Consider the following 21,034-nt stretch of genomic DNA (forward strand, 5'->3'; position numbering starts at 1 on the left):
TATTTTTTTTTTTCTTCGAATAATTTCTGACTATACTGAATAATAATAAATATCATTCAGTATAGTCAGAAAATATTTGCACACTGTCTTATTTACTTATTGTGACCCACAAATCTAGCAAACAAATTATTATTATTATTATATCTATCATTTATTTGTATAAATTTTATTTTTTAATTTTCAACAGTGTGAATTATGAAAAAAAAACAAAAAACACTATTAAAAATTTCCAAAAAAAACCCCCTCTTCCGCTTACGGGGCTTTTGAGTAAACAAGCAACCGGCGATCAGGGCTTCTGAACGAGGAACCTCCTCACAATACGTGCCGTTTCAAGAATTACTGCCTTCTGTATACGAACCTTAATCCAACAACCAAGCAAAAGCTTCTTAAGATATTGGTCCAAGCATTTCGCGAGAAGACTATTGAATGTAACAACTATGACTGTTGACTTCACACCACATGGCGGTAATATCGTGAGCAAGGTATTTTGAGACTTTTTCTATTATTATTAATGATTTTCGGAGATAATCTTAAGCAATTTTTTATCCCACCAAAACGAACGGTTCCCACGTTCAAATTTTATACATTAAGAAAGTGTATTTTTGTTGTGTTGATAAAAAAATAAAAAAAAAATTGAATAATATACAGCTGAATTACAAAAATTAGCTCAATGTATGTACACATTTTGTTATAGAAGAGCGAGACCTCCTGGTACAAGTATATTATATGCTTAAAAGGAGATCTCAGCGTATTAATTAATTAAGAATGAAATTGTTAATGAAATAAAATTTATTATTATTATTATTTTTTTTTTTTTTTCTTTGAGCTTCCTTCACACCCTAACTAAGCAAACAATCTACTCGAGTTTTGGAATAGAAAATTCAAATCAAAATTCAAAATTTATTTATTTCAAGTAGGACTAATTTATAAGCACTTTTAATAATAATAATAATAATAATAATAATAATAAAATCCTTTATTGCCATACACTATTGCTAATACAAGATTAATAACTAAAAGAATCATCCATTAATATTAACAATATGGCAAATGGCCGCAAACTCAGCCTTATGCTGTGCATTAGCAACAATGCTCAGCGCTGATTTTCAGTCTGCACCAGTATCCGACTGAGCAAACAACCGCGACGCCCGAGTAAATTTAAGAAAGAAATTTAAATAAAAGAGAAAAAAAAAAAAAAAAAAATCCAAATAAACTGTAAAAGAGAGCCAATAAAACTAAAACTAACGCAAACTTAAATTAAACACGTAGGTAAATAAAAGTAATTAAAAAATTAAAAAATAAAATGAAAATAAAATGAAATGAAATGAAATTGTAGAAAAAACAAAAAATAAATACATAACATATACATACTTCCAAACAGTACTCATTTTGCATAGACAAATCTCGCTGCTTCAATTTGTAAGTTAAGGTATAAATTTTTTAGCTTGTGTTTAAATACTATTTCGCCAAGAATATTATCACATGTACGGAACGGAGGAGGAAGATCATTCCAGATCTTGGCCGCAGCGAATCGAAAGCAGCCCCTGAACCCTGCCTTTTTGTGTTTAGGGGTGGCTAGTTTCCATTTATTAATAACCCGCCTTGTATCATTATTTCTTTGCCAGTGCATTTTCTCGTACAGGTACGGTGGACACTTACCATGCAGTATTCTGTATATCATCATTGTCAGGTGCAGGTTCCTACGTGATTTCATATTCAGAATTTTGTGACTGTTAATTACGGGTGTGATATGACTTCTACGGGGCAAATCGTAACAGAACCTTGTACAAGCATTTTGCACACGTTGTATAGCATTTTCAGTTTTCCTTAACAGTCTAGGTCCATATATTGCGTCACAGTAATTAAACGATGACAAGATAAGAGACTCCACCAGAATCTGGCGAACTTTCTCTGTCAGAAAACGTCGTACACCGTAGAGTACCTTTAACTTATAGAACGCGTTACGTATTTTGATATTAAGGTGTTCACTAAATCTCAGGTCTTCGTCTATGTAGAGACCTAGGTTTTTTGCAACAGCGACGCGTTCTAAAACTTCACCATTCAACGAAATCAACGGGTTCCTCCCCTGTATCATTGCCCTTTGATGTTTGTTACCCAGAATCATATACTTAGTCTTTTTCGCATTAAGAACTAGCATATTGTCCTCGGACCATTTTGCAACGGACTCTAGGTCCCGCTTGACTAATTCCACCGCGTCTTTTGTGGATTTGGGTTCGGAAGGCAGATTCCACTGAGAAGAGCCGGCAAGAAACTCAGCAGATTGCTTTTCCCGACATAATTTTATAGTTTAACAATCTTTAGAATTTTTCTGTTTTGTGAGAGATGAGAGCGGAGTGGCCTGCTTCCAAGCAGCCTTGTCGTTAAGGAATTCATCAATCGTATAGTAACCACGATTTGTTATATGTGTTTTAATATATTGTTTTGATAGAATAAGTTGAAAGGACGGAGAGTAGCATCATCAAACAAACTGTTCCCTGTCACTGTTAAAACCCGTAATAAACGCGGGCGTAGAACGGGAGCAACCACTAGTCTTTTATATATTTTGTTATTATTGTTTTAACAATTATTCATTGAAAGTCAATATCTCTTGAGGATGAGGCTTCGGAGCGAAACGTGCGTAGAGGGTACATTGCCGAAGATCTGTTTGGTGTGGAGTATAATGATTGAAGACATTATAAATTAGACCATATAGATTATTCACGGAGTTTAGCAAATGAAGCTTAATTTTCATAATATATTTATATATATATATATATATGTGTTTTTTTTTATTATTTAGGTTAGTGTTTATTTAATTCTGTTATATAATAGTGTAGATGGGTCATAGTTACCAAATAAAAAAAATATTATTATTACTATTATTATATCATGAAATTCCGCAATGTAACGCCTGCTTCTGTCCAATATTTTATATCTGTATCCACCCGTATAAAAGCCATTACACAAGGCTGTCACAACACAAAGTGTGAAGAAAAACATCAATATCTCTATAGAAAACTATGCAAGAAAAATGACTTTTGACAGACGTTCGCACACGCACACAATGGTAATTTATTTCCGGTGCGAAGGTACAGGACACTCATAAATTTAACGTCTCACCCATTGATATACAATAAAAAGCTACATTGGTAAAGCAAAAATTTTTTTATCTACAACTTTCTTGTATACGTTTTTTGTATACAATTACCAACATACGATACAGAATCCTCATTCAGCTATTATTGTATGCAGTACATTGTGTCAATTTCAATTTCAATTTATTCAGCGCAATACATAATGTTAAATTTATAATACAATATTTTAAAAAAATGTAAATATATAATGTAACGTATGTACACCCAGATTAGGCGCAGCCATTTTTTTTTAAATTAAATAATTTCATTAATTTTTAAAACATAAGTAAGACATCGTATAGTTGGGTAATCAATTTCATTGGGGATACTCAATATAAAAAAAAAAAAATTGCTCTATGAGATACTTTTTTTATATTTTGTTAAATTCATTGTCATTTTCAGAGTTCTTAATATAATCTGGCAGATGGTTAAATACTATTATACACATTGCGAATGGAATTTGCTTGTCCAAAACGTTTCACCTTAAACCCGCGAAATGCTCACAAACATTTTCCCATTTAATAGTAAACGTTTAGAGCATAAGAGGTAAAATTAAACTTTCAACTGCTAAATAGTATTGAAGTGACTGTATTTTTGTTCGAGAAACACTACTAAAGTGGAGTGGTTTTCCATGCTTAAATTTTAGTAGTGACACGGATTCTGTATGTTCTTAATACTGTGAAAATTACTATCTGTTGCCCGCGTTCTTCGTCGGCGTTTATAACGGTACAAATCCAGTGGGAACCGTTGGTTTTCCTTTGAAATTTGGCCTTTGTTACTTTCGGTCCTTTTAACTCGCTCTATGCTTAAAATCAAGTTTATTGGTTGCTTAGATTGGGTGCTAGGGCGTGAAAGATGGACAAACAAATAAACGAACACATACAAAAGTGCACTTTTGCAATTATTATATTAGTAGGGATAATTGAATATATTTAAACTAAAATTATAAAGATTAAGATCTTTTTGTTCGTTTGTGTGTTTGATTATTTGTACCCAATAGGCTCCGAAAGTTCTGAACCGATTTTTACCATTTCTCCGCAACAGTAAAGCTAAACTATCACGATATTAAATAGGCTATAATCAATATTCAGAAAAATAGAAGATTCTTAAGAAAATAGAAATAATGTAAGCCAAAGTAGTAAAATTGTTACCATAAAATTAATTATTACTTGGCGTGCGCTGACAAAACTTTTGATGATAAAATAAACCTTGACTAAAAAATTAATGAAATAAACCTTGACTAGATAAATAAATAAGTACTGATACAGAAAAGTTATGTAGTTCATAATTGAAGTACTAATCATTACTTTCAAAAAAGTTGGTGAGGTAATATCGTATTGTCGATAAAGCTGTAACTAGCCACGTTTGAAGCCTCGTACAATACCAGACTAGAGTAGTATTTCTTGGTTTTTGTGTATCAACGGTGTCACCCCATAAAAGGTTGCACGCTGCTGACTGCGCTACCTTTCATAAGGGTAGGAACGTATTTCTTATCGAGACTATAAATTATCCCACAACTTGTGCCCGCTCCAGTCTTTACGGCCTAAGATTTTATGGTGACTCAACATTTGCGGTTTTACTTAATATCGTTTTATTTTTAACCCCCGACGCATAAAAGACGACGTGCTATAAGTTTGACGCCTATGTGTGTGAGTGTGTGAATCTGTGTCTTCGAATTTCCCGAATAATAATAATAATAATAATAATAAATAAATATGCTACGACAATACACACATCGCCATCTAGCCCCAATTTAAGCGTAACTTGTGTTATGGGTACTAAGATGACTGATGAATATTTTTTATATATAATATACATAAATACTTAGAATATACATATAAACACCCAGACACTGAAAAACATTCATGCTCATCACACAAACATTTTCCAGTTGTGGGAATCGAACCCACGGCCTTGGACTCAGAAAGCAGGGTGAATTAGTCGGAAGTGTGTATTTTTTCACAACTCCTTCAAAATGAGTATCCAAAAAAACCTTCATTAGTAGAATAGTCAAAGTCAAAGTAAAAAATATCTTAGAAGTATTCCCATAGATGGCACTTATGATGCGTACATTACATGATAAATGTGTACATGGTAATGACATGATGGTGATAACCATATTCGTACTTTTGAAGCTAAAGCTACAAGGGTTCCCAACGCGTCCTCCTCTAATAAGAAGCCCACAACAAACTTAGCCGGGTGTTGTTTTTGTTATCACGATCTCACATTATCGATTACGAAGTCCTAGATACTAAAATAGGGCTTTTCTATAAGGTCTTGTCATGTCAGCGGGTAGTTTATTGTGAAATTGTAAAATTGTAATATTATATTTAAATATATACTATAATTGTAAATCCAATATGGGCGCCACCATAAAATAGCGAAATAAATTTTATTTATCATTTTCCTCAATATGAATATCAAATTAAAGGCCTTGACTGGTAAAATAATTGTACACTGTATTGGAAGTTGTTTTTTTTTTAATTTTATATTTTTATATTATATTACTAGCTGTTCCCCACGATTTTGCCCCCGTTAATTAGGGGTCTTAATGTTATGTTACACCAAATTATTTTGTCAACCGGCGAGACTAAACATGCAAACCACCATACTAACTATGCAGACACCAAAATTTACTACCTCCGTAGGACAGCGGCGAGTGCTGTGGGTTCATGAGGGAGGTTTTGGTTTCGATCACCGGCCAGGGCAATTCGGGAATTAATAACATCTATAACTTCTATGGTCTGGTCTGGGGGGACTTGGCCGGTTGCTAGTTACTACCCTACCGACAAAGAGTGCCGCTAAGCGATTTAGCGTTTCGGTACAATGTCGCATAGCAACCGATTGGAGGTATGGGTTTAAAATTATAACTGCCATACAATAAGCAGCATTGTTGCGTTGCTGAGTTCCTGTATGAAGGGCTTGGTTGCCGCTGTAATCAATTTTAGGTGTTAAGCCTGTAACATGAGGCTTAACACTTATGTGTGTATGGACATCGGGCGGCATGTTTCAGGACCTGCTCCTTGCATGCCCTGTGAAGTGCTGCTCTGTTTATATGCGATGGTTTTCCACTTACCATCAGGTGGGCCAGGTGGTCGGTCCGTCAATTATTACTATAAATATATATATATATACATTTTAATTATATTGAGGGAATTTCATTTATATGGAATATCTTGATTGATGTAGTAAGTAGGTGGGTGGTAATTAATTTCTTTAGATGTTACCTTTTGTCGACGGCACGGTGATGTACGGTAAAATTCGTAAGAATTTATGATTACACCATAATAGTTTTAAGTCTTCTTGTGAATTTTGGTTAATAAATTATTATTATTATTATTTAATGTCACACGGTACAAAACCCACATTCCGATTCATACACAAAACGATGTAAATTCTGTAAATTCCCAAAAAAATGGATTATTCCTATTTGTCCCCCTGCTCTTTCCCTTTAGGGGGACAGATAGGAATAATTTATTTTTTGGGTCAGGTCAAAATATTTTTGTCAGCTTTGTCGCCCTGCTGCTTTTCTTAGGGGGAAAGATCTCCATTTTCATTTCAACACATTCTCTTAAATAGGGCAGGTAATTTTTGCCCCTTTTTGACAGCCCTTTTAGCGATCTCGCCCCCAGAAACCCTGAATTATTCAAATATCACCTTTCACTTAAAATACGGCCTCTTAACTTAACTTGATTACATTCTTAATTAAAGGTTTGTGATTTAGGGACACGCTTTCATATTAAAATTTAATTCCCATATCATAATTTATTATGTCTTATCTACATAATATAACTTGCAGACACCGACTCAAATAATGCAGTTTTAACTTTTTCTTCATGAAATATTGATAATCTGACCGTCCGTATATAGACCGTATATAGTCCGAGACACTTAATCGTACAACCTACCGGAACACTAAATCGTTTAGCGGCTTGTCTTTCTCGGTATGGTGGTAACTAGCCACGGCCGAAGTCTCCCACCGGTGAGACTGCCTCGCAGGCAGTGGCGTGCACATCATACATTCACAAAAGCACTACTCTAAAATTTAAATATAACTCGTATAGTAGAAGAATTTTTCCGTTTTATGCAATTTTCCTGCTGTATGCGTACCCTGGTAATAAACTCAGAGACTTTCTTATAGAGCCTCTTGTGAAACTGTGTAGGTTGACACTTGCACAAAGTGATAATTGCTCGTTTACTTACATGTATGCGACCTGCGTCTTACAATGTAAACCTTTACATTTCCAATAGCACTTGCAATTTGCATCCAAAATACTTGCACAATGGAAACGCGGCTTTCAAAACAGTGGCTACAAACTTAGGGCGCTTAAAGAAAAATTTAAATTATTTGTTCGAAATTCCGTATTTGTGGGGTGTCCATAATATTTCTTAGAATTAATTAAATCCTAATCCTTATTAATATTATAAATGCAATGTGTTATTATTTGTTTAACAAAGTCAAAGTCAAAGTCAAAAATATCTTTATTCAAGTAGGCCCTGGGTATGGTATAGGCACTTTTGATGCGTACATGAGAATTACACGGGAGTAATACAAACTTTTTAAGAGAAATCTCCAAGATGTCCAACCAATCGTCTTGATTTTTGCTAAGAGATAATTCAAAGGACGAAGAATTACTAGGGCTAATAATATTCCTGGAAAAACATTAAAAAACACCGAAAGTCGTCCCTCCTTCCGTGCTATGCTCCACGTGAAACCTCTTAGGGGTATGACTACCATACTCCTTAACGTGTTAGCCTGCTACGATTCTAGACTGCATCATCAATTACCACCAGGTAAGATTGCAGTCAAGGGCTATCTTGTAGTGGAATCGAAAATAGTCGAAGAAAGTCCGGTAGGAGACTTTGGCCGTGGCTAGATACCACCCTACCGACAAAGACGTGCCGCTAAGCGATTTAGTGTTCCGGTGCGATGTCGCGTAGAAACCAATAAGGGGTATGATTACCATACTTCTTAAACGGTTAGCCCGCTACCATTCTAGGTTCCAGCTAACTGCCACCGGCTAACTGTAGTGGAAAAAATGGCATACATTCAATGCATGTACAAAAACGATTGCTAGTGATCCATGTAATAACTCCCAAAGTTTCGGAAATCTATTACCACCCGAGCTAACATCATCTCGAAAGGCAAACTATCATAGTGGTATCAAACGAAGTTATATCAGACACATTAAACCGGCTTAAACCGGCTTAAACCAGCTAACTAGCTATCAACTGAAGTCAACACCGAGTGAAGTTTGTTTACACAAACAATGTTATGGCTCGCTAACCATAATATTAACTTTCATTACAGTTTTGCCTGACTTAGTTAGTTGAACCAAGTGTACAGCCGCGGTTGGGCAAGACGCCCATGTTAGGGATGACAACCAGGTACGGCGAATTGCCTTGCTCTTGAAGGCACGGGGTTCGTCATCATCATCATATCAACTCATTACCGGCCAACTATAGGTCTCCTCCCACATTGAGAAGGAGCTCAGGCAGTAGTCCACCACGCTGGTCCAGTGCGGATTGGTGGACTCCACACACTATTGAAAAACATGTTGCCCGGATTCTTCGTCCGAGTTTATTACGGTTGTCTTAAATTCCGTGGAAACCGTTTGTTTTCCTGGGATAAAAAGTAGCTAATGTTACTCTCCGTCTTTTCAGGTAACTCTGCGCCAAAAATCAAAAAAAAAGGCCTTAAAGGCGGACAAACAAATAAAACAACAAAGTTCTATCTAACGATGTTGCTTCTTAAATATTTTCAAATGGCAATGTGAGATGGTGATAACAAAAAAGAAAACCCGATTAAGTTTATCGTGGACTTCTTAAACCAGAGCGCGTTTGGAACCCTCAATCCCATGTACATTTTTGTATGTAATGAACGCATCGAAAGTGCCGTCTATGTGTCTATTTGAATAAGTATAGAAATTGTTGACTTTGACTTGGGCTTTCAAACAAACAAACACACTTTCGCATTAATTATAATTGGATTTGTGTTTTTAACAGTTGCTCACCTCCTATTTTCTTCTTTTCTTTTGTTTAACCTATTCTCCTTCCCTCTCCATTATTTTATTGCCCAGGGTAGAGATCTCTTATAGAGATTCCTCGTCCACATCTTTCGTTGTTTATGATTATGTCACTACTTTTGGTACAAAAAAAATTATAAATTATTGATAATTACTGCGCAGAACTGAAAATTCCTGTTCATGGCGAAGGCGACTGTGCGGTTTACCAATTCCACATATATTTGCGCAATCTACATCTATCTCTTTGAACTTGGGACCACCGATAAACAGACTACTAGATCTCCAACTCTTCAGGCTACGATAACCACAGCCGGGTCAGAAAAGTCACAAAATGCAACAAAAACATTTGTATAAATTCGATTATAGACTGAGATGTCACATAAAATGGTCACCTTACATTGATGACGTAACGCTTACAGCTTTGAATTGAAACGGCATTCTGAAAACTATTCGGAAACGATTCATCCGACGGGATCAGTTGTCCGTGGAATTGGTACAGTTAGCAGATACTTGCATTTTATACATAGTAGATAGTGATTCTCTTGATTTCTCCTTTGGTCACGCAGCAACGGCTTGACTTTATTTTATGCTTTCTTTGAGAGGGGAAAAATTGTCATGGATGCCTTGTGTACACCCGACTCCATTGGGAATGTTGCCCATAAATTTTATGCCGCCATAAAAAAATAAAAGATTTCATTTATGGAGCAGATTAAAGAGATTTGCAACTATTTAATACCTACCTACGGTTTATGTATAAAAAAAAAGATTCCGACGAATTGAGAATTTCCTCCTTTTTGAAGGCGGTTAAAAATGAAGAAAATCTCCAGTACAAGTTCCAAAAAATTTTTTTTCTTACTATCCTTATGTTTTTACAACCCGTACCTACAGGATATTTTTTAAATTTATATCAACTGCTCCTCAGTGCATACCCTGTACAGACCCTGTATGCACGCCACTGAGCCATAGCTTGCTACCGCCTTAGACTGCATCATCACTTAGCATCAAAAGAGAATCAAAGGCTAACTTGTGGTGTTTTTTTTTTAATATAACAGAAGCAGCACAGGAACAGAAGCACGCAGGTAATAAGTATAGCAGAAATAAGCTGTTTGATATACCTAACTGCACGCAGTGGCAACCAACATTTCCAATTCAAATAGCACTCAAAAGTGATCAGCAAATCTGTCAACGTCGCTTTTATCAGTTACCTTTTAATAACGCTGTAAAAAGTTTTATATCTGTTACGCTTACATTTATGTTACAGACACGAAAGTGTTTTGGGTTAACATAAATTATTTAAAAGCCAAACAAATAAGTGGTGATAGCCTTGATTTAACGGTGAAATAAAACATCATGACAAAACCTGCAAGCCTGAGGTTTCTGCATAATGTACTCTAAATGGTAAACTATAACGGGTCAAATTATGTACACTGAATATTTTAAGAAAATTTTTATACTTTCTTTAACGATTACTATTCTTTGTTAGTGATGTACTGCTGAGACAGATGGATACCAAGTTTTCAAACCCATCAATATACTGACTTAGACAACCAATTGACGTCCACAGCAGGACATAGGTCTTAGGTACGGAGTTGGACAATCCACGGTCCTGGGCCGCTTGCCTCCAGCGGCTCCCAGCGACTCGCCTGCTGTCATCTGTTCACCTCGTTGGGGGCCGACCTATGCCGCGTTTACGCATTCGGGCATCGATTAATATAGTCGTCATCATTAATCTAGTACCGACCCATTACAGGGCACGGGTCTCCTCCTCCAGAGAAGGGGTTAAGGCCGTAGTCCACCACGCTGGGCTAGTGCGGATTGCTGTACTCCACACACCTTTGAGAAAATTATGTAGAACTCTCAGGCCTGCAGGTTTCCTCACGGTTTTTCCTTCCCCGTTGAAGCCGGTGTTATTTGAATTACGGAAAACGCACATAACTTAAATAGAAAAGTTAGAAGTGCGTACTGGGATTCAAACCCCCCCGCCCCCCCCCCCCCCCCAAACAGAAATCGGCTCTTAATGACCTCGAATTGTAAATCAACTAAGTATTGATTTATATGTGGTGCTGCTATTATTTGTTCATGGAATTAAAAGTAGTACGAGTATGTGATGCGAGACGAGAATGGATCCCCGGGACGGTCATTGTAATTGGCAAACGTGATTGAATTTGACGGCCGACTGGCGCAGTGGGCAGCGACCCTGCTTTCTGAGTCCAAGGCCGTGGGTTCGATTCCCACAACTGGAAAATGTTTGTGTGATGAGCATTAAGTGTTTTTCAGTGTCTGGGTGTTTATATGTATTTTCTAAGTATTTATGTATATATAATTCATAAAAATATTCATCAGTCATCTTAGTACCCATAACACAAGCTACGCTTACTTTGGGGCTAGGTGGCGATGTGTGTATTGTCGTAGTATATTTATTTATTATTATTATTATTATTATTAATGATTAAAGCTCCAAAAGCAAGAACGTATCTATGTAGTATTGAGGATTTGCGCGGACCAAGCCGCAGAGCACAGCTATTATTAAAATAATACTGCTTTAAGCAATAGCAGTAGCTCGAAGACGGTTTATAAATACGGGCCTTAGTTAGGTAACCGTGTTACATATATTATCTTAGGAGTCCTTTGATGCAAGCCGGCCTCCTTTATGCAAGCTCACGTTTTCGGCCCTTTGCGAGCCACTCGGATTCTATCGCTGCAAGCCTCAGCACCAAGGAAGATATTCGCAATTTCGCCATACAAGCGAGTTTAGGAGTTAGAGCATAAGCAATGTTTATATTGGATGCTACTATGCAAAATCCATAATCTATAAACTAATAATAAATCTGGAGAGTTTGTTTGCTTCTAACGCGCTTAGCTCTGGAACGTTATGCCAATTTTCACTAAAACTAGGTAACGCCTAAATCGAAAGCCTAATGATTTAGGCGATTTCTGTAGAAAAAAACGTTTCACCAACACTTAGGTGATAACTATTGGTTAACGTTAGATATATGTCTAAGACTCTCCTTGGATTAGGCGTTACCTATTTAAGCAATGCCTTGTTCGTCGTTAGTGATATATATATATATATATATTCAAGGAAAACAAACAGTACTATTACACGTGTGTCGTACTTTTTTATATAACATAAACCAATAAAGTTTCCACAACTTAGACTATGCAAATAATAAACTTAGAATATATAAATAATACTAGATTTAAAGGGCGATTAGCGCAGTGCTTGCTGTAGATTCGATTCCCACAACTTCTGAGTAAAAATATATATCAGTCATCTTAGTACCAATTTTTATTTGATCAAAAGTTAAGTTTAGTGTGAACTATTGCTCTAAACAGGTTGCTTCGTAGATATTTTCAAATGACAGTGTGTGATGGTGATAACAAAAAAAAATACCCGGCTAAGTTTGTTGTGGGCTTCTTCTTAGACCAGGGCGCATTTTGAAGCCTCGTAGCTTTAGTTTTAAGTTTACGAATGTACACTACTAACTGCTATGTACACATTTTGTATGTAATAGTAATAATAATATTTGTTTATTTCAGGTAAAACCCATCTAAGGTAATCAACGCATCAAAACTGCCATCTATGTGCCTGTTTGAATAAAGAAATATTTAACTTTGATTGCATGTCACATGTCAGGTTTTCGTGACTACATAGGACTTAAAAGTTTCCTTTGATCATTCCACAATATAATGATATCAAGACAGTGACAGGAAAATTGTAACAATTCAATGGAATACGAATCAAAGTGAATTTATATAAAAAGCCATTATCGAACAGGTAATGAACATAAAGCCTAATTTGACGGCCGATTGGCGCAGTTTGCAGCGACCCTGCTTTCTGAGTCCAAGGCCGTGGGTTCGATTCCCACAACTGGAAAATGTTTGTGTGATGAGAGTGAATATATTCAAGTGTCTGGGTGTTTTTATGTTTTTTTCTAAGTATTTATGTATATTATTCAATAAAATTATTCATCAGTCATCTTAGTTCCCATAACAGAACTTTAACTAACAGTTTATTGTACCCACCAACTATGTAACTCAATCTGCAAATAAAGAAATTTAAATTTAAATTGAAATTGAACAATGCTGCTTGGCTGCAGTACTCCACCGAAGTTGAACATATTATCTCCTGTTTATGACAATTTATAACAATTCAATCTTTGTAAAACAAAACGTTAACATTAACAAAACAATATAAAAAAGTGGATATAAAACATAAACTGTCATAAATTTGTGATATCAGCATATCGTCTTAGGAAACTACAGAAAACCTTTGTGGGGCTGAGTATATGCTTTTATAACATGTTACCGAAAGTAATATTAGATTTGCCATTACATACGTTTAAAGAATGTATAAAAACACATTTAACACATCGAGTTTACTATATTGATTAATTTCGTAATGACAACAAGGTTGCCTGGAAGCAAGCCGCTCATCTCACACAAGATAGAACAAAGATTGTGAAATTGTAAAACGATGTTGGAAAAGAGCAACTGCTGAGTTTCTTGCCGGCTTCTTCTCGGTAGAATCTGCCTTCCAATGGTACTTTAAGTTTTAGTTCTATTATGAATGTGATATTACAATCAAAACTCTTACGGATTTTAGACCATACATGGAACAGTCAAATTGCTCAGTTTCCGGAGGGAAAGAAACAAATTTCCTACCGTTGAATGGAAAAATTCCCTCTCATCGCATAAAATTTTCTTGTTTACCAAATCAAGTTCAAAATTTATTTATTATTCAGACGGCCGACTGGCGCAGTGGGCAGCGACCCTGCTTTCTGAGTCCAAGGCCGTGGGTTCGATTACCACAACTTCAAAATGTTTGTGTGATGAGCATAAGTGTTTTTCAGTGTCTGGGTGTTTATATGTATTTTATAAGTATTTATGTATATATAATTCATAGAAATATTCATCAGTCATCTTAGTACCTAACACAAGTTACGCTTACTTTGGGACTAGATGGCGATGTGTGTATTGTCGTAGTATATTTATTTATTTATTTATAAATAAATAAAACTATCATGTTTATCACACAAACTTTTCCCAGTTTTGGGAATCGAACACAGTCTTGAACACATAATGCAGCGTAACTGCCCACTGCGCCAATCGGCTGTCAAGTTGTTTAATACAATAAAAGCAATCGTATATCCTCGCTATATCAAATGTGTTTTAATACATTGTTTGTATAATGCATTGGTAAGTCCAATATTATTTTAAAATTTAAATTCATTTATTTCAAGTAGGCCTAAAATAAGAAGTTTTGAAACGTCAAGTCTGTCTGTGTGTAGTGACTCTACCACCAAATCTACTTCGGATTCATATTATTGTCAATCAGCTATGTAACATCAAAGCGAATAACTCACTTAATGACGATCTTAATATTTGATGGCTTGAGGTCCCCATATAAGCCTTGTACTCATCCCTCATTCCTTATCACGAATAGCATCGTCAAACACGTGATATAGCGGTCGTAACCAAGATGCTATTTAATGTTCGATTATTAACGTTTTCGTGTGTAATACCGTTGATATTCGGTGACTGGATTAATTTTTCTCTTGACTATTTCAAGGGAAGACGCGTATCTTTTGTCTGTTTGTTGACGTGTGGAAGAGATTTACGTGAGCTATTATTTTTAGAAAAGGAAGGAGGAGGAATTTAAGGAGTGTTATATTATATTATATTTTTTTTAAGGAGTTATTTTGGGATTTGTGGTTATTTCGACCCAGTTGCATGGATCGTGGTCACAGCGGGACTCACCCCGAGTCCCGTCTAACTATATTTAAGAAATGTTTTTTTGTTGACGGCCGATTGGCGCAGTTTGCATCGACCCTGCTTTCTGAGTCCAAGGCCGTGGGTTCGATTCCCACTACTGGAAAATGTTTGTGTGATGAGCGTGAATATATTCAAGTGTCTGGGTGTTTATATGTTTATTCTAAGTATTTATGTATATTATTCATAAAATATTCATCACTTATCTTAGTACCCATAGCAAAAGATACGCTTACTTGGGCTAGATGGCGTTTTGTGTATTGTCGTAGTATATTTATTTACTATTATCATTTATTAACCACGAAAATCTTAGTTTAAAATCTTTAGTTCGAGTATAAATCTGTTATATATAGACGGATTCGTATATTTCTTATTTTGTTCGAAAGTGATTTATTTCGAAACAGTCCTTTTTTAGTTTCATATACTTAGATCTGATGATGAATTTTTTAAACAGACAACGGAACTTCTCAAAGTACTATGCATTTCGCACAACATAACATAACGAGTAGAAACGAAAAGTTTACGCATATATATAATATACTAGCTATTGCCTACGACTACGTCTGCGTTTGATTTTGTTTTTTTTTTTGTTTCGCTAAGCCCTAAATGAGGGGTTTGCTGCTTTTCGCTGAGGAGTTTTGTCCTCTATCTCCAACCACATTCATCAGATCTACACAAAGTTTAAGTTGGGCAAAATGAAACACATATTACAACCTCTATAGTTCAAAAATAATTATTTAAATCGGCTATAATTTGTCGGAGTTATGGTGTAAAATCTTTAAACACTTTCATACCCTCTCCCAAAGGAAACGAGCTTAATGTCGGGATAAAAAGTATCCTATATTACTTCTAACACTTTCAAGACTATGTGTACAAAGTTTCATGAGGATCGGTTTAGTAGTTCTTGCATGAAAGCGTAACAAATAAACTTACATTGACATTCATAATATTAGTAGGGAAGTAGGGATAGGGATAGGGATAGGAATAGTAATAAAAATAAGCTTTATTTATATCCATACAGATCATTAAAACTAACAATAATGGGAATCTATAAAATTATTATGATTTGAGATACAATTGTTACATGTATTATATTGGTGAATTGTTATTCTTGTATCTCCCTTCGGGTAAAAGCCTCCTCCAAGGCATTCCACTGGTCTCTATGGCTGTGGCTAGCCATATCCGACCCGCTACCGCTATTATTTCATAATTTTTATTGTTTTTAAAACAAACAACAAAACTAATATTTTATCATTCTCAACAGGTTATCACCATAACTTTGTTAAATTAGCAACAATTAAAAATATCGCCGTTTCAAGTTGCAATATCGATATAAATATCGAAAAAAACTCTTGGCATCTAGATTTTTGTCTGAAACAAAGTGAAACGTTGACTGGGGTATTACTAAATCCAACATGTCCTAACTTCGAAGAAATTATGTACTACGTAAGTAAAGTGTACCTAACAATCTAATAGTATTAAAAATACCACTTCAAATCTTTATTTTTAGTGTCTAAAGTTCAAACTTTTAAGTGTTATAGTAATTTGTAATATAAACTCTAAACATGTAAGAAAATCGCACGCCAGAAAGTGGCAAACTGTTGGTACTATTCCCACTTCCAATACCGAAAAAATTAACACAGTTATGCAATCATATTTATTCTATTCTTATTCTATTCTCTTCTATAACCGGTAGACTAATGATTATTTGTAAATAATAATTAAACTACATCTAATTACCACATCTACTACCGTGATAAGTAATAGGCTTCTGTTCCTCAAAATACTGTAGCCTATAAAAAAAACAACTCGATAAGTGAAGTATTTCGCTCGTTATCATGACCTAAAGATGCGGGATCCGCACATACAGACACACGGACGTCCAAGACAGAACTTTTTTTAACAATTTTTTAATTAGTTTATATTATAAAAAGAGATTTAAAAATACGATTAGACGTGTTAAAACTATTGTTTTTACACGCTTTATATTAGCTTCACTTGTATGTTTGTTTGTAACCGACTTCTTTGGGCGCGATTTTGACCCACTTTAAACGGTCAGATTTCTTTCAAACTTTGTAGACATATCGAGGACCGATGACAATACACTAATCTGAAAAGATTATTCCAATTTTCACTATAAAAAATAAGATTTTTTACTAATTACTACTGCGCCATCTAGACCCAAATGTAAAAGACCTATGGCGTTCGCGTACCTAACAAATTCCACAGAAAACATTAAGCTACTAGATGGTAGAGGGCGTTAGCTATTACTTTTTAATGGCCTGTTTTAAATAATAATTAGAACTTGCATTTCGAGAGACGAACACACTGAAAAAAAAAAAAAAAAAAAATTTATCTCTTTAATGGTGGATGGGTTACCGATTAATTTTGCTCTAATAAAAATAATAGATCAAGAAAAACTAAAAAAATCGCTATTATGAATAAACTAAAAGAAAGAAATTAGTTAAGTTTTTTATACCAAGCGTGTTTTTTTAGTTTGTTTGAACTATTTAATTATTCTCAACATTTGTCTATTTATATTCACTTATAAAAGCAATAAAGAAGAAGTATTTTTGCCAATATTTCATAAACAATTAATTACAGTTCTATCCGCGGGGCCTATTTATGTTCATACAAAAATAAAAAAAAAAGGAGAATAATAAAAATATGAAAAAAATAAATAAAAATGAAACATAAAATGTAATTTATTTCCTTTTTCAATTCGCCCAGCGAAGCGGGCTGGAAACGGCTAGTTTATATTATAAAAAGAGATTTAAAAATACGATTAGACGTGTTAAAACTAGTGTTTTTACTCGCTTTATATTAGCTTCACTTGTATGTTTGTTTGTAACCGACTTCTTTGGGCGCGATTTTGACCCACTTTAAACGGTCAGATTTCTTTCAAACTTTGTAGACATATCGAGGACCGATGACAATACACTAATCTGAAAAGATTATTCCAATTTTCACTATAAAAAATAAGATTTTTTACTAATTACTACTGCGCCATCTAGACCCAAATGTAAAAGACCTATGGCGTTCGCGTACCTAACAAATTCCACAGAAAACATTAAGCTACTAGATGGTAGAGGGCGTTAGCTATTACTTTTTAATGGCCTGTTTTAAATAATAATTAGAACTTGCATTTCGAGAGACGAACACACTGAAAAAAAAAAAAAAAAAAAATTTATCTCTTTAATGGTGGATGGGTTACCGATTAATTTTGCTCTAATAAAAATAATAGATCAAGAAAAACTAAAAAAATCGCTATTATGAATAAACTAAAAGAAAGAAATTAGTTAAGTTTTTTATACCAAGCGTGTTTTTTTAGTTTGTTTGAACTATTTAATTATTCTCAACATTTGTCTATTTATATTCACTTATAAAAGCAATAAAGAAGAAGTATTTTTGCCAATATTTCATAAACAATTAATATTTTAGAAATTTCAAAAAAGATTCTGAAATAGGAGGAAATTTCCAATAAAACAATCAAAAAAAAACTAGACTAATTAATTCGCTTTTAAGCCTAAACCGAGAACTGGGGCTTCAGACGCATTCTAGTTTATGGAGAAGCCTACAAACTAATTTTTTTTTGCTACCACTATTTCAAAGAGGCAATTGATTAGTTATTACGTTAGAGTAATAAAAACCCAAAACTTCTTCCAGCTAAAAATAATTTATACCTAATTAAAAAAAATGAAATATTTTGCACAGGCTTCTGAAAACGTTCGATTCGATTCGAAGCACAAATGGCTCATTATTGAAGACAACGTAATTTTGTCAAATGATTCTACTTTTGTAAATGGAAACGAAGATTTTGATAAACCTCTTTATAAGGAAACAAAGTATATTGATGAGAATGAAGTGGTGTCAATAGCAGTTCTCAATAATCTAAACTTGAGTGTCGACGCTGATGTCACTGTGTCTGTAAAAATAGGTAAGTGTGTTTACTATCTATAATAATTAATGTGAGATAAATATTTATTTATAACAATTTTATAAATTTAAAATGCATATAAAAAAATTTATATGCATTTTAAATTTATAAAATTGATAATTCTTCAAAATGTAGGTAAAAACACTAATAAAAATTACCAAAATTATTTATAACAGTCTACTAATTAAAGGGTTCGAGGCGTGGAAAGAGTATATGTCTTGATTTTTCTTTATATGGACGAAGTAAAAAGCATTTTTCAGAGCATTCGGCCAGAACTTGTACACAACATGGTACGTGCGTACAGTGATATAAGGATCCAGTATGATGATGTTCAAAGTTTGTATTAAGCGAAAGCTTATAGAAAAGTCCTATTATAGTACAAAGGATTACGTAAACGATAAAAAAGCTTGGGTGTAAACAATTGCTCTCACCAGGTTGCTTCTTAAATATTTTCTAATGACAATGTGAGACGGTGATAACAAAAAGAACACCCGGCTAAGTTTGTTGTGGGCTTCTTCTTAGACCAGGGCGCGATTGGAACCCTTTAGTTTTAAGTTTACGATTGTAGTTATCGCCATCACTACTCACTGCTATGTACACATCTTTATATATATATTTCTTGTGTGCGTGTGTATGTCACTGAACTCCTCCTAAACGGCCGGACCGATTTGAATGAATTTTTCGGTATGCGTTTGGGTGGCACCCTGGATGGTTTAGATTCACAAATCAGCCCGACAGATGGCGCTGGGGTCCGCTAGTTTTGTATATAATAACGCATCAAAAGTGCCAGCTATGTGCCTATTTGAATAAAGAAATATTTGACTTTGACTTTGATGCTTACCGCATTCTGATGAAGCTACCGCGAATTTATAGTGCTTCAAATATGTTCGCCTCTGTAACATTTCCTGACTTTTTTTTGCCTTAACACGTTTCAGAATCGCTTCCTTTTGGGAATGATTACCTCGCTCTAATAATGAGATTCTCCGGGCAATATACGAGCACTTGGATGTTGCCTTCTTCCGGCTTTGGTTGAAACAATATCGCAGTGTGAATCAAAAATAAAGTTTATTAGATAAATTTAATTTTTTAGTTATTGAAATTTGTTTTTTTTTTTTGTAAATAATTGCAATTTTCATTTGATCTAAGTTGCATTAGCCTGAAAAAAAAGCATTTATTATTATTAATATCGAGACTTACTCTCACGCCCGTGTACAAAATAAATATACATAGTGAGCCAAAACAACATTAATATACTTACTTAGATAAATAGAGATTAGTACACTTAAAGATACATTACATAAATACATATTTGCACCGGGCGGTGGATTACAACCCGGCAGGGGCGACCAGACGGCCGGGGGTCAGGGCGACTGGCTAAAAAATTGGCGGACTATCCTAGCCGAGTCGAGCAACACCACTTTCTGCATCTTGGCTGCCAGTGAGCTGCCACGGAACCCCAGTCACCTTAGATGGTGTGCTAGGCTTACTGGGTTTAAACAATTCGCAGTTATAACTATAGGGAAGATCTGTATTCTTGTAAAAAAATAGTAGAGTTCGTAAAAATAACTTTTTCAATTAACGGTTTCTCTAAATAGAGCTGTTTTTTCCTTAGTTTTGATAAACTTGCGATAATTTTGACATTAAATCTCCGATTGGAATGATGAATCAAAAAGTAGTTTACTGCATTAAATATGCATTTTATTTTAAATAATTTCAGCTTTCTTTTGGCAAAGAAATAGTTAAAAACAAACATACAACAAAATAGTATAGACTGTATTACAAATTTAAATAGCCCAATTCTTAGAAAAACCTGTACAAAAAATTAGGCAATAAGTTCAACAGAATCGTTTTGCTCCAATACTTTCACTTCTAGAGTACGGAGTCATACCGCGACGGCCGGTTGGCGCAGTTTGCAGCGATCCTGCTTTCTGAGTCCAAGGCCGTGGGTTCGATTCCCACAACTGGAAAATGTTCGTGTGATGAGCATGAACGTTTTTCAGTGTCTGGGTGTTTATATGTATATTCTAAGCATTTATGTATATTATTTGTAAAAAATATTCAACAGTCATCTTAGTACCCATAACACAAGCTACGCTTACTTTGGGGCTAGGTGGCGATGTGTACATTGTCGTAATATATTTATTTATTTATTATTATTATTGTTC

General features: G+C 34.7%; 1 protein-coding gene across 1 annotated transcript in view; it reads left to right on the forward strand.

Annotated features, from left to right (window-relative positions):
* Positions 1-437: 437 nt before the first annotated feature.
* The window catches only part of LOC120629489 (ionotropic receptor 75a-like), a 35,085-nt gene continuing 14,488 nt past the window's right edge, over positions 438-21,034 (forward strand). Inside the window, exons 1-4 of the mRNA XM_039898430.1 lie at positions 438-482; positions 13,688-13,703; positions 16,197-16,378; positions 18,647-18,869. Coding sequence (XP_039754364.1) covers positions 438-482; positions 13,688-13,703; positions 16,197-16,378; positions 18,647-18,869 — 466 coding nt within the window. The remainder of the gene's footprint in view (positions 483-13,687; positions 13,704-16,196; positions 16,379-18,646; positions 18,870-21,034) is intronic.

The sequence above is a fragment of the Pararge aegeria genome, chromosome 14 (genome assembly GCF_905163445.1).
Source record: "Pararge aegeria chromosome 14, ilParAegt1.1, whole genome shotgun sequence".
Lineage (NCBI taxonomy): Eukaryota > Metazoa > Arthropoda > Insecta > Lepidoptera > Nymphalidae > Pararge > Pararge aegeria.